At 47.1% G+C, this 21,859-nt stretch overlaps 2 protein-coding genes and 1 long non-coding RNA gene across 16 annotated transcripts in view; 2 read left to right on the forward strand and 1 right to left on the reverse strand.

Annotated features, from left to right (window-relative positions):
* Positions 1–3,381: 3,381 nt before the first annotated feature.
* On the forward strand, positions 3,382–6,840 carry LOC146752281 (uncharacterized). The gene is made up of 2 exons (XR_014940734.1): positions 3,382–3,501; positions 6,334–6,840. It is a non-coding gene; the product is annotated as an uncharacterized LOC146752281 (long non-coding RNA).
* Positions 6,841–7,681: 841 nt separating this feature from the next.
* Positions 7,682–16,014, forward strand: SKP1 (S-phase kinase associated protein 1). 5 transcript variants are annotated; one of them, XM_015875860.3, is made up of 6 exons: positions 7,682–7,759; positions 10,351–10,447; positions 12,336–12,409; positions 13,650–13,793; positions 14,455–14,595; positions 14,783–16,014. In XM_015875860.3, the coding sequence occupies exons 2-6, from the start codon at positions 10,351–10,353 to the stop codon at positions 14,816–14,818; spliced, it is 492 nt and encodes a 163-aa protein (XP_015731346.1). In that variant the 5' UTR covers positions 7,682–7,759; the 3' UTR covers positions 14,819–16,014. The 5 variants fall into 5 exon arrangements, with proteins under 5 accessions (XP_015731346.1, XP_085388343.1, XP_015731345.1 ...); XM_085532217.1 differs by lacking the exon at positions 7,682–7,759 and adding an exon at positions 7,906–7,995; XM_015875859.2 differs by lacking the exon at positions 7,682–7,759 and adding an exon at positions 7,906–7,970.
* Positions 16,015–17,645: 1,631 nt separating this feature from the next.
* Positions 17,646–21,859, reverse strand: part of TCF7 (transcription factor 7) — a 53,664-nt gene continuing 49,450 nt past the window's right edge. For 6 of the 10 annotated variants that reach the window (XM_015875893.3, XM_015875889.3, XM_015875894.3 and 3 more), the window contains one exon: positions 20,386–20,916. In XM_015875893.3, coding sequence (XP_015731379.2) covers positions 20,631–20,916 — 286 coding nt within the window. In that variant the 3' untranslated portion in view covers positions 20,386–20,630. Of the gene's footprint in view, positions 20,940–21,859 lie in introns of all 10 variants that reach the window. The other 4 variants (XM_085532214.1, XM_085532215.1, XM_015875895.3 and 1 more) reach the window with 4 other exon arrangements.

Genomic DNA, 21,859 nt, shown 5'->3' on the forward strand with positions numbered 1-21,859 from the left:
CTTCACAACTCATTAATTCACACCTTTTCTGGAAGGTTTGAGGGGTTACTTTTTTCTTTAGCAAAAATTCTACCTTCAGGTGGAGCTCCAAACTGTTTCTGGAAAGCTCAGTCCTGCTGAAGCGTGACCTTTTACAGGGAGAAGAGCATTCTAAAGCTAATGCTCACGTGGAGGTGTTCCTTTTGTTGTTGTTTATATCTCATATGTTGGGAGCTTTTGATCACTAACAAAAAGAAGCTCCTTTGCTTTAGATAGTAGTTCATTAAGTTCCCTTTCCTCTCATTTGCCTCTTGTCCTTCTGCAGATAGAACTTTGTGCCTTCATTGATACAGTTCTATCAATGATTTGCCCTACTGCCTTTGGCACGATGCATTCCCTGCTGCAGGGGGAAGCAGTTCATTTGTTCCATTTCTGTATGCAAATACCAGCAGTTGTTAGTGAAGTCAACAGAGTACGTTGACAGTCACTCCAGATTTTGCACTCCACAGTTACACTGTGACTGGCCATTTGTAGGCTTTTGTGTTTAAGAATATCGCATTGTGAACAAGAAATGGTTGTTCTGATGGGGATTAGTGATGCTCTTTGCCAGCCAGCTAGGAGGTGAGATTCAAGAGAAGAGAGAAAACTTAAAATAGAAGTCACAGAATGGTAGAGGTTGGAAGGGACCTCCAGAGATGATCGAGTCCAACCCCCCTACCAAAGCAGGTTCCCTACACCACATCACACAGCTTGGTCTCCAGGTGGGTCTTGAATATCTCCAGAGAAGGAGACTCCACAACCCCTGGGCAGCCTGTTCCAGTGCTCCGTCACCCTCACTGTAAAGAAGTTCTTGCACACATTCGTGCAGAACTTCCTATGCTCCAGTTTCTGGACGTTTCCCCTTGTCCTGTCTCCACACATTGCTGAAAAGAGCCTGGCCACCACTTTGCCCCCCCCCTCACCTCAGATATTTATAGACCTGGACCAGGTCCCCTCTTAGCCTTCTTTTCTCAAGGCTAAACTGACCCAGTTCACTCAGCCTTTCTTCACCGGGGAGATGCTCCAGGCCCTTCCCCATCTCTGTGACCCTCTGCTGGACTCTTTCCAAGAGGTCCCTGTCTTTTTTGTACTGGGGAGCCCAGAACTGGACGCAGCACTCCAGATGAGACCTCACCAGGGCAGAGTAGAGGGGGATCACCTCCCTCAATGTAAGCTTCACTTCAAACTGTGATGCTACTGCATAATCAGGATTTCAGTCTGTTTCACAGATCAGTACTGACCTTTCCTTCTGCACTGCAGAGACTGGTAGATCCCCTGGAAAGGTGATTAAGGAGTAGCTCAAAGTCCTGTATTTTTATCATTCAGTGATGTTTGTTGCCTGGGTTTGTATATCAGCTTGAAGTAAACTACTCTCATTTGTTGAGATCTGTTCTTTGAACTAAGGAATCATTAAGTCAGAATCCAAGTATCAGTACACACACCCATACACAGGAAAGCCTTTGGTAATTTCCTTTTCAAAAGGAGAAGATGGAAGGCTTTAGGACATACAGATCTGCAGGTTTTCATTCCTTCATTCTCTTACTCCTTTGCCTGCCCCCACCTGCTGCCTGTCCCTTAGCATCCCCGGTGCTCAGCTGTCCTGCATTGCATCCCGCAGAGCCCTGCTGCCTCAGCTGCGGTGGTTGATGTGAGCTGCTGTGTACAGGTGCCTGTTTTCTCCAAGGTAAATGGACACTTGTGCTTGTAGGCTCAGGCTGAAGCCAGATAGTTTCCAGCTGCTCACAGCTGCATACAAGCTGAGTATTGCTGCTCTGCTGTCTTAGGTCTGACAATACCTCTAAGGTTTCTTGATGCACAGGCAGGTGAAGATGGACAGAACTGGGTACCTTGTTCCTTGTCTGCCTGGATGATGCTTCTGCCTTGGAGAAGAGGTGGTGAGTGAACCTATTGCTGATGAAAGCTTTGACGTTTCATCTGATTGTGCTGCAGACTGGTTACTATCAAAGGTCGGCCTGGATGTTTTTTCAGTTGCTGAATGTCACATTGATAAAGATTGTATGGTAAGGGCCTGGCACAAAGTGTTTCCTCTGGTGATCTGAATATTCGGTCTGAATCCTAAAGGCCAGCTGTACATTTTCTCATGGACAACACAAAAATAAGACGTGGAAGGGCTCAGTTTATTTTTTGCATCTTCATCGTAGTTCAATAAATACATCCCTGTGTTCTTCCCTTCTTACCCCTTCATTTCCTTACTAGTACCACCATGTTCCTGCTGTAGGAGGAGCTGTGATGTGGAGCAGGACAGGGCTCAAGGTGGGAAGCACTTGTTTGTTCTGGAAAAACATCCTGTTCTATAAGAAGCAGCAGATTATCGAATGACTGCTCGGAATTTCAAATAAAGCAACACCACGTTCAGTTCACTCAAGGTGTGGTTCCACTCATCCCTTGCTTGTATACCAGCCATACGCTTTTTAATTGCTTCTTGCTTTCCTTACATGCTGAGAATTTGTGGCAATTCAGGATTTGTTTTATTCATTTCCAGTCTGTACAACTGAATTGCTGCTCTCTGTACGTTGCTGCAGGTTTCATGCCCAGACACACAGTCTGACTGCTCAGCTATGGCCACACAGCGATGCCTGCACTGTATCAGCTCTCTGCTAGTTCCAGACAAGGTAGCTCGGAAACAGGTTAAGGATGAAGTAAAAGTCACATTGGACTACACAGAAATCTTTCAGGACACGTGAACACACTGAGAAAGCCCTGCAGAGTAAGCAGCTGAGTCAGCTTACTGTGGTTTTTTAAGGTTCTGGTGCTTTAACTCATTTGGCTGTGCTCCTTCTGGATGAGAATAAAGACAAAGTGTTCTCTTGAGCAAGGGACCAGAGTTCTTTGGCTTATGTACAGGAAAAAAAAAAAAAAGGCTGAAACAACGCTTAAGGTTTTAAATTAAGCAGTGCAACATGTTTTAGCCCTTTAAAACCCGTGCTGTAGCTTAAAAGCGTTATTCCTTAAAGTGGGTTGAGAGCTGCAGCACCTGATCTCAATTACTGCTTATAGCTGAAAGTGAAACTGCTTCTAGTATATAAAACACAGACTGCTAATAATATTTAAGTGCTTACATATGTATTGCCAACATACAAAAAACATAAAAGCATCCCTTTTAGTGAAGGATGGTACTGTGGTACTGGAAAAGATCAACTGTGGGGAGGCTCCAGAACATCTCTTCTGGGAAGGTTACAGGACTAGACCAGACTGAGATGCAGCCCAACCTACATCCTTGTGCTAAAAGCAGCATCTCAGCTGCAGCACGTGAGATCCACAGTATTTGTTTGTCCCATTACCTCGTCATCAAAGTGCTGTGAAGATGTCAAGACTTTGGTTTTGGTTTGCAGCATCAACTGAAGATAATTCAGGTGTGTCCAGTGGTCCCAATTGATATCAGCTCATTTCTGTTGGTTTTCTATGGCTGCATTGTGCCACCTTTGGTGCCTGGGTGATGGAAGAGGAGTGACACAAACTGAGGTGAGCATCTCTGGTGGCAGCTTTGGGGTGGGCGCTGTTGATGAGAACCATCAACACTGCAACATCTCATTCTGTGAGATGGTATAAAAACTAAACGTTTGTGGTCCTCTTATTGACTTCTGTATCTGTATTTCTCATCAGATCATGCCTAAGTGCAACTGTTCTCTTTAAAACAACAATGAAACAAAACATAGGAACTATCTGAGATGGGATGATACATTTAAATACAAAGTGCTGAGCTGTCAAATAGGACTCCGCATTTTAAACCAGTAATGTCACGTTTGATGGAAAGGCTTTGGCCTGCCTTCCTGCTGTCTGTACTCAGGCGGTTTGAGACCACCAGCACCATGCTGGTTGATTGTAAGACTTGGCCAAAACCCGCCTTTATTGTAGCTGTCAGTGTAAGTCCTGCAGAAATAGGGAGGCCCTGGAGGAGGGCTGCTGGGAAGGAGCCTCTGCTGCTCATTCTGTGCCTGACCCACTTTACAGTCAGCTTTGCTCATGCTCTGCCACTCGCTGCCTTTGTCCTCAGGGAAGCAGACGCTGCCTGGTGCTGCCCTGGGTGTGTGTGAGATGTGTTGGCTCTGAGAGCCTGCTCTGGCTTCTCCTTTTCAAATACAAAATTCTGAGCTCTTGAGGTTAATCCAGTGTTTGCTCAGCCAGCTCAGCACTTCACCGCACTGTCACTTTTCCACTGCATTCTCCTTTCAAAATGTTTTCAGTTAACCTGACTTGTGAAATGTTCTACGTTTATTCCCATGATCTTTGAAACCTTAAAGCCTCTGCTTTTTATTGTCCCTGGCACCAGGACCAGCCCACAATCCGCCTTTTGGACTTTGAACAGCTGTTAGGCTGTATAACAGCATTGTGCAGCCACAGAACTGGAGCTGAGGGCACCTCTGGATCCCTCTGTCAGCAACAGGGACAGCAGAGCTGCTGCCTGGCACTGTGTCCTGCTGTGTTTGGAGGTCTCCACGGAGACCCCAGCACCTGTCTGGGTAACTGTGTCCATGCTTCACCTCCCACACAGTAAAGAAAAACCCTGTAAAGCCAACTCAGTTTACTGAAATATCATAGTTGGTGCTGAAAGGTCTTCACTACTCACAAATAACTGCTTGAAGCTGTTCTGAAGGCCAGTTACACTAAGTCGTTCTTGTTCTGTTCTCGCTCTGGCAGCCATGTTTCCCCACAAGCCAGTGGGTGCAGCATGGCCTCACTTCTGTGCCATGGGGTGGAATGAAGCAGCCTCCTGCTAACCATGCTGGAAGCAGCTGCCACACAGCAGCATCTCCTTCCCTATGCAGAAACTGGGACTGTAGGATTGCAGTGTTCTAAATGATTTCTGTGGGTGCTAGGGGAAAAATGGTACAAAACCCAGCATGTTTACGTAGATGGAGGCAGACCGCAGATGAGGCTGGGAAAAGCATGCAGCGAATATGCTTGAGGTAGGTTTGCTTCTCTTGAATAAGTTTCCCCTCATCTTTTCTATGCTGTCTCAGATCCTCATATTTGGGCAAGGAGAGCATATAAGTGTCATCTGAGGGAGAAAGAAAAGCTGATAAAGAAATAAAAATTCAGTTGATGTTGCCTGAGATAATTTGGTTGAGTTTTATCAGCCTACTGCTGTTACATCATCTGATCTGCAGACTCTGCCTTCCTCAGTGTCCACCCACTGCCTTGCCTGGCAGGGACACAACTTGCACAGAAAGCAGCACCCTGAAGATGCTCCTGTTACACAGTTTGTGAAGGAGACACAATTTTTCTGGAATTTGGTGCAGACAAGAATTTTCTTTCTTTTCTGCTGCATTGTTGCAAGGCTGCTTTAAATAACATTGGCACAAGGAGCCCAGCAGTATTTTTCCAGCATCTGTATCAGACAAAAAATAAGTTCCCTACCTTCTGCTTTCCTTGAAGAAAAAAGAAGACCACATTTGTGAGTCTGCCTGTGCACACAGAGCAGCTTCTCGTCCAGGTTTCCCAGCAGTGACACCAGGCTCTGCCACAGCAGCTGTGGTCTCCTGGAGTTCAGCCCTTGCAGGCTCACCTTCCCTTTGCTCAGCAAATGCAGACCAAGTCCTGTGATGATTCCCTGCCTGTTATTGGTGGAGCAGAGCTGAGGTCTTTCAAGCCTGCTATCAAAGCCTGGGCTTTGATAATCCTGTGTAACACTTGTATTAAAAAAAATACTCATCTTTTAACATCGTGTTATCTCCATAATCTCTAAATCACAACCATCACTAACAAAGAACATTTCTGTCTATAAAAGTGGAGTGGAAACTGGTTAGTTTTGGGTTTTTGGGTTTTTTTGGGGGTGGGTGGGGGCTGAGGGGTGGGAAGAGGGCACAGATAAGAGAAAATTTTTAGCTGAACAGCCAAGAGGAATAGCTACAAACATAGTCCAAGGTCTGGATTAATGCAGTGCTGTGCCCAGGGGGCTGCTCTCTGCTGCTAACGCCATGTTCAGTGTCAGAGCTCCCTTCCCCCTATGGCTGCGCATCTGCTCAGCTGGCTTCTGCCCACAGCCCAGTGATGCTGCAAGAATGTAGGTCAGAGCTCTTCTGGATCTGATAAGCGTTAAATTAAGCTTATGTTGATCTTAGTTGCTCCAATCATTTCATATATTTGCTATAGCATTAAGCTTCCCTCTTCTTCTGAATTCTCAGTGGTAAAAGGTCCTTAATTGTAATTTATCTGTGACTGATACCTCGTACAATTACCTTTACTACTCAAGATGGTAATGCTTAGGTTTAGGGTTATTTGCATTGGAGTGATTAGCTGTGCACATAACAAGAGATTGGTCTCTTTTTGTTTAACTTGTTCTTTGCTTTGCAGCTTTGGTGAAGGATGAACCTTCTGTGCTGCTCACACTGACTGACTGGCAGGACTTTGGCTATCACCAGCAGTGGCTTTAGTCATGACAATGACAGCAGAAAGCATTCAGAACAGCTTTGAGAGATTCCCCACACGGTATGTAGGGCACAGTGGGAGGCGCCTTCACGTGATTCCAGCCAATCTGTGACAGCTGTCTGCCACTTCTTACAGCTCCGTGGTTTTGTTGCTTTAACTTTCCCAGACTTCTAATTCAACAACTGTTCAGGCACAGAACTTTGCCTTCTGCCTGTTTCTAGGTTTTATTAATATGCCATTTGTGGAAAGCAAACCTTTGATTTGCAGGCTGAGGGGATTTGTGCTCACTGATCAGAAACCTTCATCGTGGGCAGCATCAGGACAAGGCATTTTGGACTTGCAGATGTTTTCTGTAGGCAGCTTTATGTCACCACCTGATCCTCTAAGTCAAGGAGTATTATACAAAGAAAATAAAGGCAGTGCTGTTTCTTATCATGCGGTGAAAGCCATTCTTTACAGGGAAGCCGTGAGATGAAGGGATTTCAGAGGAAAGAGGTAAATATGTTGAGGCACATCTGGGGTATGTATGTGTGCAAATGCCCTGTATTATATATATATGCAAATCTGTATTATACACACAGGATAATGAAGTCCTAACAAAGTGCAGACAACAATGACCTGGTTCCTACCAGCAGGATCCCTGAGGAGCACGTCAGTGGTGCTGTGCTGTGCTGTGTGTGAGCAGCACCTGCCACCTCCAGCTGTGCACTCACCTGCTGTGAGGGGCTCCGTGGAGATGAGCGTCCCAGGCACAGGAGCTGAGACTGGAAGATGATTTGAGCAGGATTAACTCCTTTCTACATCAGTTTCTGAGGCTTTAATGTGTTGGTTGGTCACTTTCAAGCAGTAATTAACGAGCTGCTGGGAAACGCGGCTCTTAGGACAGACACCACCTCCAGCAGTGCTGTGGAGTCCTCAGAAACACATTTAGGGCACAAAATACTTAATCCCTGAGGAGAAGGGAAGCGCTGACCCCAGCTGTATGTGCTCTGCAGGCGCTGCTATCGCCTATCGCGGTGTGGAGACGCGCTGCTTTGCTAAAATCAACAACAGCGATTCTCAGCGAAATAACTGTGATAACTCTGTGCTGTGTGTGGGTAAATAACCGCTCAGAATCCCGCACTCGCCGTCCTGACGTTGCACACAGACACCGGCCCATCGCACCCCGCAGCCCCGCTCTCATTCCCCGCCGTGTGGTGGCGCCGCAGCCGTTGCTCCCCGCTCCGCTCCCCGCGCACTGTGCGCTGTGCCGTGCGGCCGCGTCACTGCCGCCATAGAACCGAGCGCTTCCATCGGGCCGCCCCGCCGCGCTGCCGCCCCGCGTCCATCCTCCCTTATCCCAGCGGTTACGGTAAGGAGCTTGTAGCACCACAGTCGCTCTCGGAGCGGTTTGACACAGAGAAGCGGAGCGCTCCGTTCAGGCGCTCTGCGGGCAGCCCGGCGGTTGCGAGGCAGCGAGAGGCGGGTCCTTTTCCCCTCCCCCCATAAAGCCGCCGCAGTCCAGCCCCGAGCGCTGCCGTTACCGGGTCTCGCCAGCAGCCGGACGCCGCCTGCACCTCACGGTGAGGCCGCTGCGGGCGGGAGGCGGTGAGACCGAGCGGGAAGCGGCTCCTGAGGCGGCCCCCGTTGGGCTGAGCTGTGGGACTGGGCCGCGGGGCCAAGGGCCGGGCTGGGGGCGGGCGGCCGTGAGGCTGCGGGCGCCTGAGGAGGGGATCGGGGCGGGGAGCGGCACCGGGCCCGGATCCTTCAGTGCTGCGGGGCCGAGCGGGGCGGCTGCGGGGGAAGCAGCTGTAAACGAGGCGGGGCTCCGCCCCGAGCTCCTGCCCGCTCACCTGGCGGGCCAAGGCCCGGGGTAGGACCGAGGGGTGCCCAGGGGCCGCTGTATGTGGGCCGGGCCGCGGAGCGAACACTCCTCCCCCCCCCAGCTGTGTTTATTCGGGGCTGTTTAGTCACAGTGGTGCTGTTCCCTGCGGCCTGTCAGTGTGCAGAGCTGTATTGCAGCAAAAATGGACTAAAATATAACAAGCGGCGATATCTGTATACACAACACACTGCTTTATCTCTGATGATGTCTAAGCTGATTTGATTGCGGCTGATTAAGGCTCGTACCGAGCAGGTACAGGCCGTGGTACAGCAGGTGTGGGTGATGCAGCTATTCCTGCCGTGCTGGCTCAGGCAGCATCCCCGGCTGTGCTGAGCGGCGTTATGTAATGCCAGGCACAGGCAGGGGGTTGGGAGCTGCCGGATGGAGCTGGGGCTGTGCTGAGTGCCTGCAGCCCAGTGCTGCAACAACACATGTGTTAAATGCAAAATGTATGTCTCGATATTCCTTCCCCCCCCCTTCCCGTTCTGAACGTGTTTAAGCTACAATGTGGGATTGTGCTTTAATTCTCACTTGGTCTTTGTGGGTGTTTATATACATGTGTATATCCTCGGAACGGCCATGACCGTGTCCTTCTAAAACTCCAATCCTAATTAGAAGCAGCACTGTCATATAGGGTTACATTGCTGTGTGAACATTAACTAGCTGCTTGCTCTGCCAAATGGAAATTAAAGCAATGAGGACTTGGGGCTGCTGTGAGCTGCTTAATAACATACTCTGGCTGGCCTTCATTGACCTCGATTTGTTGCAGCGCTGTCAGGCTCAGCCATACTGAGGAGCTATAGAAAGCACTTGAAAAAGGGTAATGTATGTCTGCTGCAAGTGGTGCAGCTGATTCACTCTTGGTATTTGAGGTACTGCTGCAAGGAGTCAGCACACTTAGGTGGTGAACTTGGCTGGGGAAGAATGTCTGGAAAGGGATGGAAGTGAATCTGAAATTCATTGTTTCTGGGGTTTTGCTCTAAACCAACTCGCAGGCTGCATTGATAGTTATGTGCTGTAGGTATTTTCCAGCTGTTGTCTCGTGGAAGAATCTGGGTGTTGCACTGGTCTGCTGCAGAGCAATGCTTTGAATGGTAAAGGAGTGCATCCCACGGCTGTTAGAACTGATTAATGCATTTTTGCAGCCAGGTTTGTTGTGTCTTTCGGGTCCCTTCATTTCAGTGTCTCTGCAGACCTAAAGCTCAGCTTCAGACACAGACTGTCACCTGGTAGCTGCTGTATGGAGTATGTTTCTTCTGGCTCTGAGTTAAGAGTATGAGAAGAAGTTGTTCCAGAAATGCTATTTAGTAGTGGAATTTTCAAAGTGCTGTTTGCACCGTCGGCCTTATCAGTGTTTGAAAAAAACTTAGTAAAAAATACTGAGTCATCTTACTCTTTCCTAATGGTAACGAGGTGCTGATGTAACTTCCTACTCTCTGTGAGCAGTGTTACGTGCTGATAGGGTTCCTGTAGTGCTGTGTTGCTTTCTCAGGCTCCTCAGAATGCAAAGCTCTTTCTGAAGGAAGGTTTGGTCCTGGGTAGTTTGCTGTGTTTGATTCTATATGGGGCAGGGGGGAGTTGGCTGCAGCACATCTGGAGGTTCCTCCTGCCTTCTGTTTTGCTGTTCTGCTCCAGGCGTTATCATTTGGAAGCTGCTTTGGGGATTTGCCCTGGGTTGAAATGAGCAGTGGTTGAGTTGGAAGACGGGCAGTGTTCTGGAATTGTTGTTGAAGGGTTGTTTCAAGAGACAGATGGCTTTGGTGTTGTGCTGCACGTGAAAACAAATGAGTGCATTAGTAAAGAGTGCTTTTGTTTGTTTTGCTTTCAACTTAAGGGAAAAAATAGGAAAAAACCTTCTGTTTTAAATGGTTGGTAGGTGTATTTGTATCAGTCCTTCTTAAACATGAGGATTAATGAACTTAACACTGTTGATTCAAGCAGCAAATTGAAGTGTGTTGTAAGTGACGCAGGGCTGTTGAGAAGCAGTGTAAATAGTGAAGGCAGCCTGCGTCTCTGAATCAGCTCAACTTGTAAAGTCTGATGAATGTTGTGTGAAAATAACTGTCCTTCTCTTACAGATGCCTTCAATTAAGCTGCAAAGTTCAGATGGAGAGATTTTCGAAGTTGATGTTGAAATTGCAAAGCAGTCTGTGACCATAAAGACTATGCTGGAAGGTAAGAATGCAGCTGAGGCAGCAGTGCATGCAGCAGTGCTCCTGGGCAGGGTTTGTGACAAGGGGGACAAGCTGCTACCAAGCTGCAAAGGGCTGATTGCTGTCTCATGTCACAGCAGCTGGAGCAATTGCTGTGCAGCTTGAACGTGGTTTGGGGTAAATGTTTTCTCTCAAACCCTGAACTGCAGTCCTCTTCTTAAAGCAGTTCCCAACAGGCTGGCAGGGTATAAATCCCCCACTGCTTTGCCTGCAGCTTGCTTCAGTTCTGTCAGAGTTAGGTGAAGTTTTAATAGACGCTTCTGGTTTATATTGTATGTGGAGCTTTCCTTTTAATTGTGCAAATGGTTGTTGCTCTGTAACTGTCTTTTCTTAAATTGAGAAGGAGGACATCAACTGAAGCAGTGAATGGAGGGTCGAAGGGAGATGTGTATTGTGGATTTACACAGTAAATTATTTGGTAAATAGTTGGTTCTGATCTCTTGCTGACATGAATTTGAAACAAAGGAACTCGTGGTGGGGGAGGGGAGCTGCCAGATGGCTGAGATACAGAGCAAACTGTGTCTAATCTGTCTGCTGCAAATCCTCATTGGTTACTGCTTTCTTTCCAGTTTTTGGGCATATTCACAAGTTAATTTAGAAAATACCTTCTTGTAGATGTGGTTAAAATGAAGTCCTTGGCTGTGTATCTTTGGTTGTGACTCCTCCTACGTAAGAACAATAACAGAAATAGAGTTGAAATACACCAACCATTGGACCACTTTAGTTTTGATAATAAGATGCTTTCAAACATTGTGAGCAACATGAGCAGGAGACACAGCAATCAGTGGGAATACAGTGGGGTTGTAGTTCCTCTCCATCTGCTCACACACAGGCTGTTCACTGGCAGCGTTCAGTGACACACACAGGTATTGATGGAAGTTGCCTGTGCTGAAGGTATTGTAAGCTGGGCACCATCAGCTGGCCTCAGTAATCTGACCGAGATCCAGTCTGCTGACCAGCACAGAGGAAAGATGTTCTGCTGTATGCATGTTTAAGCACCATCAGTTAATACACGCTGCTTTGTCTGTTTGATGTGAATGAAGGGGAGGAGCTAAAAAGTGAGGTTGCATCAGGCGTCATGAAACCACCAAGGCAGCATTGATTTTCTGATAACAGATGAAAGTCCAGTTTTGGAGGGCTGGGGATGAGCTGAGCAGAGCTGACTGATGATGGGGTGTTTCTCAAGTTACTTCCCTGTGCCAGCAGCTTTGGATAGACCCCTTGGGGATGTCTTACACCATGATCTGTTAGTATGTTCCAAGCATGCATTTGGAGCTCCCAGTAATTGGTAACATATGCAGTACCCTGTAATGACAGCATTTTGGTTTCAGAATCTATGAAATCAGATATTGTAAACAAAAAATAATATTGATATCCTGCTAATGACAGTAGTTAACTTGCCTAAATACAACAGCTTCAGTATTTACTGCTCCTGTGCAAGACAAAATATTGTCTGTACTCACCGCATTAGGTCTAAATTCTTTTCTATTAAAAGAATGGGAGATCTGATTTGGAACAGTTTGGCTTAACCTGTGGATTGAAAATGGCAAACATTCATAATGTCTTAAACATTTTGTATTCCCAGAACCCGAAACTATCACGTTCTGCTGTGATAAGTAACTGACTTAATAGACTGCTCATGCTCAAAGAATGTCAGCAGCTCTTTGGAGGCAGCATTATTCAGCTGTTTAGCTTACAGTTAGTGGAACCCACAGTTTCTGCCTTAGCTCAGATCATTTGCTATTTGTTCAGCCTTGGTATTGTTGGAATAGTGGAGAATTAATAAAGCAGCCCAGTCTGGAGAACAAAGCTTGAGGCTGCTGATTGCCGAGTCATCTTTCTGTTTGTAGACTTGGGGATGGACGATGAAGGCGATGATGACCCTGTTCCTCTTCCAAACGTCAATGCAGCTATTTTAAAAAAGGTAAGGTACTGAGAAGTGGTTGTGTTGTGTCTCAGTAATGAGATATGAAATTAATGCTGGAGTTAAATATTGCTATTAAAAATACTTCCTATTTGCTACAAGTATAGCACCATCGTGAGGTGCACGAGCAGCTTATCTGAGAACTGGGAGGAGTCACAGCTCGTGGCTGAAGACTTACAGCAGTGACCTTCTGGAATGGCAGCTGGAGGCTGGGCAGGGTTCCTAAGGCGTGAGGCTGCTGCTGGACATTGTGCTCCCAAGCATCTCATGGTTTAAAGCACTGATTGTGGCTGGGTTTTGTCAGCTGAGGTGCCTCTTCATGAGCGCAAAATGTAAGGAGAAAGGTTAAAGGGCAGGCAGTGGTTTGATGTGTCAGTGAGCATTTTGTACATATGCTCTGCCTGTGTAGCAGTTAACACCAAGTATGAACAGTGTCTTTTAGGTGTTTTAAGCTTATAAATAGTCTGATATAAGTAGTCTGATAGCTTATAAATAGTTTGATTATTGTTGGGACAAATAAGAAAGTGAAAAATGTTGCTGCATCTAGAGATTTTTTTTTTACTCTGAAATAGAGAACTTTGGGCCAAAATAAAAGCTGCTCTGTGTTGGGGTAAGCACGGGGCTAGAAATTATTTCCTAGAGAAAGTGTATGTTAATAGCTTCAGACTTTGGAGATCCTTTGTGGTGGCAGAATGGAGCAGCATTCTACTCAAAGCACGCACTTTTAATTGTCTTATTGATGAGATGGGCTTTTGTTTATTAAAAAAGCCCCAAAGCAGTAAAGCAGTTCTACCTTGGAAACCTGAACTTCGCAGTGTGGTGACCGTGTCCTGTTGGTAGCTATTAAGTACTTCTCTATACCCTTCCCCTGCGTTGTATCCTGCTTACTAAGAGTAATTCTTCAAACAGTTCCAGCTCCTCAAAATGAGGTTTATGTTACTTCTGTGTGTGTCAGCACAGGATTCATTGTTAACGTGGGGCTGCTAGGGGCTCCTTTTTAGAATCCTGAGTATTTCATTGACTGGCTGCTGTCTCAGCTGAGCTTTGGGATGACTACTGGGTTACAGGTCTGGGGATTGGCTCTTCTAAGAGGCAAATATAAGATGATGAAACATGAACATGTGATTCTAATATCAATCCAGATTGAGAAGTACAGTGCTCCTAAAATAAAGTTATGTGAGAGTTGGGGCCTAATGAGAAAGTCACCTGGGTAAAAGTTTGTTATCAAAACTGTAATTAGGTGATTCAGTGGTGCACCCATCACAAAGATGATCCACCTCCTCCCGAGGATGATGAGAACAAGGAGAAAAGAACGGATGACATCCCTGTGTGGGATCAAGAATTTCTGAAAGTAGACCAAGGAACATTGTTTGAACTCATCCTGGTAAGTATTTGTGGAAGCACGAAGGCTGTGCCTGCACAGTGACCTCTGTTTGTGTGCTTTAAAAATAAGGCTCAATGCTTCTTATTCTAGTAACTTCTTAATGCAGAGAATATGGGGAGGGCAGCAGTTCCAACAGTGGCTGCTGGCTGAAACTGGTGAGTGGTGGATGCTCGTTAACATAAAGCTAGGCACTAATTTATGCCTGCTTATCTATCAGTTCCCATACTTGTCCGTAGTTGTGTCCCTACAGCCGTCTGTTTCTCTTTCATGGCTGTTGGGTCTGTGACAGCTTGTTACTTGTGGTGGTGTTTTAGAGCTCTGCAGAAATGGGGATTTAAAAAAAGCTGGATTAGTTTCTGATGTGATTCTTCAACCCGGCAGCTCCTGTCTGAGCTGGATGACAGCACTGAGGTGTCCAAGGTCTCAGCTGTGCAAGGTTCCAAATCCTTGTGTAAAAGGAGATGGGGCTTTCGTGGTGGAAACAGCCCCTGTTTGACAAGGAAACTGTAGACAGTTAATTCAGGGTTCCAGCTGGAAGCTTTGCAGTGATTTGGCTCTTTGTGGTTATAGCATCTGCAGTGCTGGGAGCAGAACTTCAGTTGTACATCTGCAGAGGCAGGAAGTTGATCTGGAAGCTTTAAATTTGGAAACTGTTTTACAGGCTGCAAATTACTTGGACATCAAAGGTTTGCTTGATGTCACATGCAAGACAGTTGCCAACATGATCAAGGGGAAAACTCCAGAAGAAATTCGCAAGACATTCAATATTAAGAATGACTTCACTGAAGAGGAAGAAGCACAGGTACTTGATTTGGACTTTATTAAATTAATAATTTAGCTGTTTTTCAGCTGCATTAACGTGTGATGCTTCATAATTTCATAATGTTATGCCTTTCTACAGTAAGTAAACACCAAATGCTTATGGGAGTTTACGTTTCGCTTGAGCTTCTGAAGCTCTGCAGCACATCACAGCTGCTTTGTTCTTCCAGGTACGTAAGGAGAACCAGTGGTGTGAAGAGAAGTGAAGCGCCGTGCCTGATACTCGAACACTGTAAGGATTGTTCCAAATACTAGTTGCACTGCTCTGTTCATAATTGTTAATATTAGACAAACGCAGCAGCAAATGAAGTTACGTTAGCAGGATATTGTTCCCTTTGCATGTGTAGTGGGTTTTTTTTTTTTGAGTATAAATTTCAATCTGCGTTTTTATTAGTGTGATGGGGTGTCTTTTTACTTTACTCTGCAATGAATAAAACTGAACCAAGTGTGGATTCTGTATGGGAAGTAGCACTTCAGGTTGTCATCTTCATTATACTTTTTTTTAACTGTTCCAAGTCCAGTTACGATCTTAAGCGTTGACTCCACCGTTGTAAATAAAACCACCTTCGCTTTCTTCCTCAGGAAGAACAAACAGTGATTTACAGGGTATTGATGGCTTCAGAAAGGAACATTAAACGTGTCTCGGGGAGCTACGTAAAGCTTAGGAAAATTGTTGGTTTTCTTACAAAAGCTTTTTGGAAAATTGGTGTTACTTAAAGCTGTACAATTTTAAAGAAAAAGAAAAGATCTGCCCTCTTCCTTGTCCCGTTGGTCCTGTCTGATAGGCCAGTGAGTAGTGCAAGATGTTATCTAGGTCATCAAGTGAGCTTCTGACAGCAATCTTGGCATGAATCTTGGCATGCTTCTGCTGTGTCTTGAAGTCCTGCCTCCAGCTGGTAGAGATGGGATGTGCGTTGCTTTCTGCACAGGACAGGTGTGTTTTTATCCTTTTTCTTGCTGAAAGTGGAATCCAGGTTTGACCAAAAATAACTGACATTACCAAAGTTCAGATTACTGACCTGTGCATGCCATTAGTGGCTGGTTTTTAGGCAATTTTAAACTACCCTTGTGATGTAGCTCTTGAAAACCTGGTTTTCGTGTATCCATGGGAGATCTTTTTGCCTATGTATGTGATACTTCCGCTTGTAGAGACTTCTTATTGCATACAAAGCTAATGCAATATTGAGCTTGACTTCTTTGGACAAAGCCACTTGCAGTTAGTTAAACAGTAACTGGTTTCCTGATCTTTATTTTAATTTTTTTACAGTTCCCTTATAGGGAGTAGGGGGGTGGTGGTTTTGTGGTAGATCTGAGGTGTGCTCTTAGCTTGTATTGCATTCCATTCTCTGTATAAATCTTAGAGTAGAATGAACCTTAATAAACATACTTATCTCACTTTAAATATCAGTGTTTCACTTCTGAATTAATAAAGGGCTTTTCATCTTGTATTTACAGACGGTTCTAAATGTTTGAAACTAAACCTGTCACTTATGAGTGTGTGAGAAACAGTAACAGAACTGAGGGAGTGGTGAACTGAAATGAAATTGTTCTGTTTTAAATGATGAGAATGCAAACTGCTGGTCAGCGCCAGCCAGTGGCTCCTCATGTTGAATCTGAACCTAAATCCAGATGGGTTTTTTTTTGATGGCTTATCAGCTTTGAGGTAATCTTGCTTTGATGTAACCATTAATGAAAGCATTCATAACTTGCTGTAAAGCAGTGCTCAGATCCGTGCTTTGGAGGCAGCTGCTGGTCACATATGCTAATTCATAAGGCTGCTGGGCCCGGCTTTGTGCTGCTATAGCATTGTCAGTGGGCATAAAATGCTCCAGTGTTAAACACTGGGACGTTCAAGGCCTGCCAAGCATCCTGTATTGTAAACAGCACAACTCTGTTACAGTACCACAAGTGAAAAGCTGCTGGTATCTGCGCTTGTGGTTCAGTGTTCAGCTTACCCTGGATTCTTATAAGCAACAAATCCATCTCTGTGCATGAAGTCAGCGCTCAGGATACGCTGGTTTCATCCTTGAAGTGCCAGTTCTAAAGGAGCTGTAGTTGTGCTCAGTGGTAGAAGCCTGCAAATGCTTCCTTGGGGTGTTGGTCAGCAGCAGCTGCTGCCTCTTTGGTGCCTCCCTGTTCTGTAAGATGAGGAAGAGACAGAGGCAGTTTAGTTTGTCCTTCTTGTAGCCTTGCTTCTACTGTTTGCATAAAGCACTCGTGGCAGGAATTGCTAATTCTGAAAACAGCTTGCCTAAGAAATAACCCTTTGTGGTCAAATCCTGGAATGGTGAAGTAAATGGTGTTGGATTCTGCTCCAGGATGGTGCCAGTTGGCTGCTGGGATGAGGAGTTTGCCCAGAACTGATGGTGCTGTGGCAGCATGGAACAGTGTGTGAAAGGGCCGACTCTGTGCTCAGGGCATTACAGAGCTGTGACAAACATTGATGTTAGGAGCCTCGTTCATCATTAGGCATCCGTACAACTTGCTTTCTCTGGTTGGATTCCCCTGTAGTGCTGGCTCAGGCTTAGCCCCAGTTCTCTGCCTGATGTGCCTGGCAGTGCAGGAAAACACCTGTTTTAGTCTCTGATGGTACAAGCTGTAGAGGGACCTTCTGCAGGAGGCTGCTGTGGGTACAGTGCAGCTGCTGCATGGGTTTTCTTCTGCTTGAACCTGCTGCTGTCTCCTGTATCAGCAGGCAGCCCTGAAATGAGGACACTGCCCAGGCTCCCAGTGCTGAACCTGATGTTACTGACTGGTACGGTGCCGCATACACACTTCTTTCTCAAGTCGTGGCCTAAGCAGGGGGTGCTGCTCTTGGCTGAAGTGATGAAATGGGGGCACTTGGGGGGAGGGGGTAGGAACTCATCAGTAGTGATCAGTTGATGTGGAAGGAGGTATTGTTCCTTCTTTATGGCTTACAGGTTCAGCCTCACCTGCTGAAGGCTACTGGAAGTTGTGCTAAAATGCCTAAACATAAAGGTACAAGAACATTTCTTCAGCTCTAAGAAGCAAGTAATGCACACTGTGATAGGATTATCGTTTCCAGTGGCCTATTCTGAACAGCCAGCCTGGCAATTACTTTATTTATAAAGCTATAAACATATTTTTGAACATAAAAGCCAAAAAAATACAAACTCGGTGAAGTAAAAAAAAATTACAACAAATGATGGATAATCATTGGACAAATGAAAGGACAGCTGCAAAACATTGATCCCTGCTACATACAGACAGTGGTTTCACTTGGTTTAATGAAGTGGTATTTCCATGACTTCTACATTCAAACTGCTTTAGGAACTCAGACGTGTCAGTGGAGAGAAGCTGAGATTGTTGTAACAACTGGAAAAACCAATTTTTTTCTGTGATTAAAACCTTCAGGGCGATGTTTTCCTTCCATTAAGAAAGCACACGAGCACAAAGTGGTGACACTTCATAGAGCGTTTCTGAAGGTTCCTTTGGCACTGCTAATGTAACTGTGTTTTGGCACTGTTAACCATGGGGTGTGTGTATGAAGCTGGTCAGCTGCTGTGTTGTCTCAGCAATGGGCAGCTCTGAGGTCTCTTAGTTGTTTTGGGGTAAGATTGAGGTTTTCTCAGCTGTGCCATAAGAGCAATTGGGGAACAGCAGAGGCTGAGACGGTGCTGTGTTGGTGTGAGATGTTGAGGAGCACGTTGTGTACCTGCGTGTGACTGTGGGAATGCCCACTAATGTGCAGTGAATGCATGTGGGAGGGCTCCCATGGAAGGGAAGGCAGGTCTCACCAGGGAGGCTGTGCAGGAACTGAGCAGCAGTGATGAGAGGAGGCTGTAACAGATGGGCCTGTTCCCTATCAGCACACCCTGACCAAGGCAGGCAGTGTGGGTTCCATGGAGGGGCTGCGAGTAGCATTGAAATAGATGAAGTCCTAACGAGCTCTGAAATGAATGAGGGCTGTTAGTGCTACCTGGTCCTCAGTCACAACATGTAGTTTAATACTGGTCAGGACTTTCCCTTACATTTCCTCTGCTGTTACTCAGAGATGTCTGGTATTTCTCTATACCCATCTTTGCTGCCGAGTTACATTTCATCCAGCCCTGGAATACCAGGCAGGTACTGCGTTATCCCAGCTTTACACCCTGTTCTGCCCAATAACGGGTGCAGTGTGGCCCATCTGTCAGCTGTGGCTTTTACAGCAGTTGTCCCTTGGGCAGCACCTTCCATCAGAGGCTCAGAGTGAAGAACTGTGAGCCAAGACTAAGCTTTTTTTTAAGGTTTACATATGTAATGTGCAGTCAGAAGAGTCTGTGTCAGGTCTGGGCATGGCTGAGCTGCTGTGCTCAGTGCTGGGCCGTGCTGCTGTGTGAGCCTGCTGAAATAACTTAAAGATGAGTGTGTGGTGTGTGAGCAAGGGCTGCACTGTGAGCTGTGAGTGCAGCGCGTGCAGCTGGTGGGCGCTCCAGGTAACGCTGCTTCTTAAGGGCTGGAACAGCTCTAAGTCTGTGCACGTGGCTTTCGATCAGTGCTTCTGAAGTTACATTTACACAGAAGGGGAATAAAGTAACAGGTTTGGGTGGGTCCTCTAAGCTACAACGAGTTAAAGATCTATGTAAGCAGAAGTACCTAAATGGGGGAATGAGCCCAGAGATGCTGCAGAGCAGTGAGAGGTCTTGTCTTGTTCGGTGATGTCCAGTCTGATGCATGAACTTGTTTAAAAGTGGAGTCCAATGGGGGAAAAAAAAAGTGACTTTTTGTTTTAAGAAAAAAAAAAACCAATAGAAAAATATTTTTGTACATTATAAAGGGCATTTTCAGTCCCTCGCGGCTCTACAATAATGTGACCACGTGATTCGTAGGCACTGCTCTAAAACCTGGCTGTAAAGTACAAAAAATAGAGCCCTCCTCCCTCAGTTTGCTGGTTTTTCAGCAGCCTAAAATCCATCTCTTTGGAGCAGGAAAAGATTCACACCAAACCAGAGTGCGGTCTGTGTGCCCAGAGTGTAAACATGGGGATATGGGGTGTTTGGTAAGTCAGCATTTACATCAGCCTGTGGAGACCAGGATCTGCCCACAGCTCAGTGTGAGATACCAGAACATGGTCGTGATTCTCAGGCTGGAGGGAATGGCTTCACGTGTGGCATCGTGGTGAGGGAGATGTTAGAAAAAGCCTGGATAAGCTCTTCAAAAAGTCAGGCACCAAATCAGCAAGAAACGTTTCTGCTCTTGCAGAGGGTGAGAACGGCCTGTGAGCAGAGTGAGGGCAGGGCCTGAGTGCGTGGGGCTCAGCTCCATCCCGCAGCCTGGCCTCGGGCTGTGCTGAGTTAAGGGGAAGCAGTTTGAGGCTCCCAGCCCATCGCATGCAGGTCTGGCTGTGTGGATCCGCAGCAACCAAAAGGCAGCGGGCAGACCCTGCTGACATGGGGGCAAATCCTCCACCCTGCACACAGACCATCACCTGTAAACAGCACCTTCCTGTTCTCCAACAGGAGGTTTAAAGCACACATCTCGTTTGTTTAAATATTCCTCTCTCATCCAGTCATTCCAGACAGTGAACATGGCTACAGTTCAGTTTCAGACACGAGGGCTTTAACATAAGGCTCCTAGTCCAGCTTTCCAGCTCTGTGCCATAACAGCTACAGGAGGAGAACAGATAAAGCGGCTCGGAAGGCGGAATGTTGAAGGCAGTGTTAGATCGAGAGCAACTACCACCTACTGCAAGCTGGGAGCTGTGCTGGCTGCCACGCTCATAGGTAATGCATAACAAGAAAAACCCCAGACAAACCAAAAAGCAGCACAGGGCGGGGACAAAAGGCTCATTTACTCATCAGCACTTCCAATTTCGGCCAGTTTTGTGTTTGGTTGGTTGTTTTTAAAACCTTTATAAGAATCACTTTGCTATCTTTAACCACCACCCTCCCCCCAAGGAACCCAGCACCCTCCGGTCGCTCTGTTGCTTAACTGGGCAGTGATACGGGCCGCTTCTCTGGTCCTTGTGAGCGGGGCAGCGCGGTGCCGGCTCTCAGCCAGCGGCTGGATGCGGGACCGCTACGTGCCCGTGGAAGAGGGATCTGCGGGAACGGGGGAGCAGCCGGAGCTCGGTGTGGAGGAGCGGGCGGCAGCTGCGACGGGAGCGGAGACGGGGCCGGGGTCGGTGTGTGCGCTGTGCGTGGAGTCTGCGGGGGCTGCGAGCTTGTCTGAAGGGAAAGCGGAGGGTACGCGTTGGAGTGCGTCCGGGGGGGAGGGAGGGGAGTCTATAGCACTTCCATCGGAAGAAACTGGGCTGGCACAGCGTCCTTCTCCTTGTAAGTACCGAATGCACTTCTTTTTCCTCCTACGAACAGTGAAGAGAGTTATCTGTAAATGAAGGGTGAATTTAGTCACGGAACGCCGAGCAGACGCGGGGCGGGGGGAGACCGGCAGCGACCGCCAGGGGGCGCCCGTACAGCGGCAGCAGCAGCGGAGCTCCGGGCCGGCAGCGTCACCCGATGGGCTGCGGCCGCTGCTGCTGTGCGGGGCGGCACCGAGTGCGCAGCGACTGTGAGCTGCTCCTACAGCAAAGCACGGCAGCACCGACTGTACTGAGCGCTACTACCGCAGCAGCTCAGGGCAGCTCCGACACACAGAGCACCGCGGATGTCACCGAACAGCGGTGAGGGAGCAATTCCCTGCTCCACGCACCGATAAAGGTGACAGCAGGCAAAAAGAACAACCTTCCTTCTGCACCGACTGAGGAAACATCCCATGGAGAACACGCTGATCAGGCACACAGCACTTTGATCTGACTAATGAACTGCACAGTGATGGAATATGCACTAAGTAGCCCAGTATTAAACACCGCTTTGCACTGGCTGCGGACAAGAGGAATGGCAGTACTGCTGTCAGTGGCATCGTCAGCTGGGGTGACCCAATTAACGCGGCACTAAACACGGCAGTGCAGCTGAAAGGAACATGGAACACTACGTGGGCTGTGGGCTCCCAGAGCAGCCGAGCCCCAGGATGAGCTGCACATCCTAATGACAGACCAGGAGTAGCTGCAGGACAGAACCTCCATCACCTCCATGTGGGATGGCAGAAACCTATCAATCAGTTGATGATTCATTGACTCAATGTGATTTAAAATGATGGAGAAGCAGCAGATTTGATACTAAAGCTTGCATGGCTCCGCTACGGCTAAAAGGACGTATCCCTGTCCCTTAGGAACTACAGCGCCCTGCAGCATTTCGTCCTGGCCTAAAGGTGAAGCCTCCAGCCAGCAGCACCCATCTGTCACCAGT

Source organism: Coturnix japonica, unplaced genomic scaffold, assembly GCF_054131305.1.
Source record: "Coturnix japonica strain WE unplaced genomic scaffold, WE-NBRP24 Scf048, whole genome shotgun sequence".
Taxonomy (NCBI): Eukaryota; Metazoa; Chordata; class Aves; order Galliformes; family Phasianidae; genus Coturnix; species Coturnix japonica.

What these genes read in the sequence shown, in the direction of transcription:
- SKP1 (XM_015875860.3), top strand. Translation starts at nt 10,351, where the DNA reads ATGCCTTCAATTAAGCTGCAAAGTTCAGATGGAGAGATTTTCGAAGTT. An exon ending in ATGCAGCTATTTTAAAAAAG is followed by an intron (nt 12,410 to 13,649) that starts GTAAGGTACTGA and finishes AACTGTAATTAG; the next exon opens with GTGATTCAGTGGTGCACCCA. An exon ending in CATTGTTTGAACTCATCCTG is followed by an intron (nt 13,794 to 14,454) that starts GTAAGTATTTGT and finishes ACTGTTTTACAG; the next exon opens with GCTGCAAATTACTTGGACAT.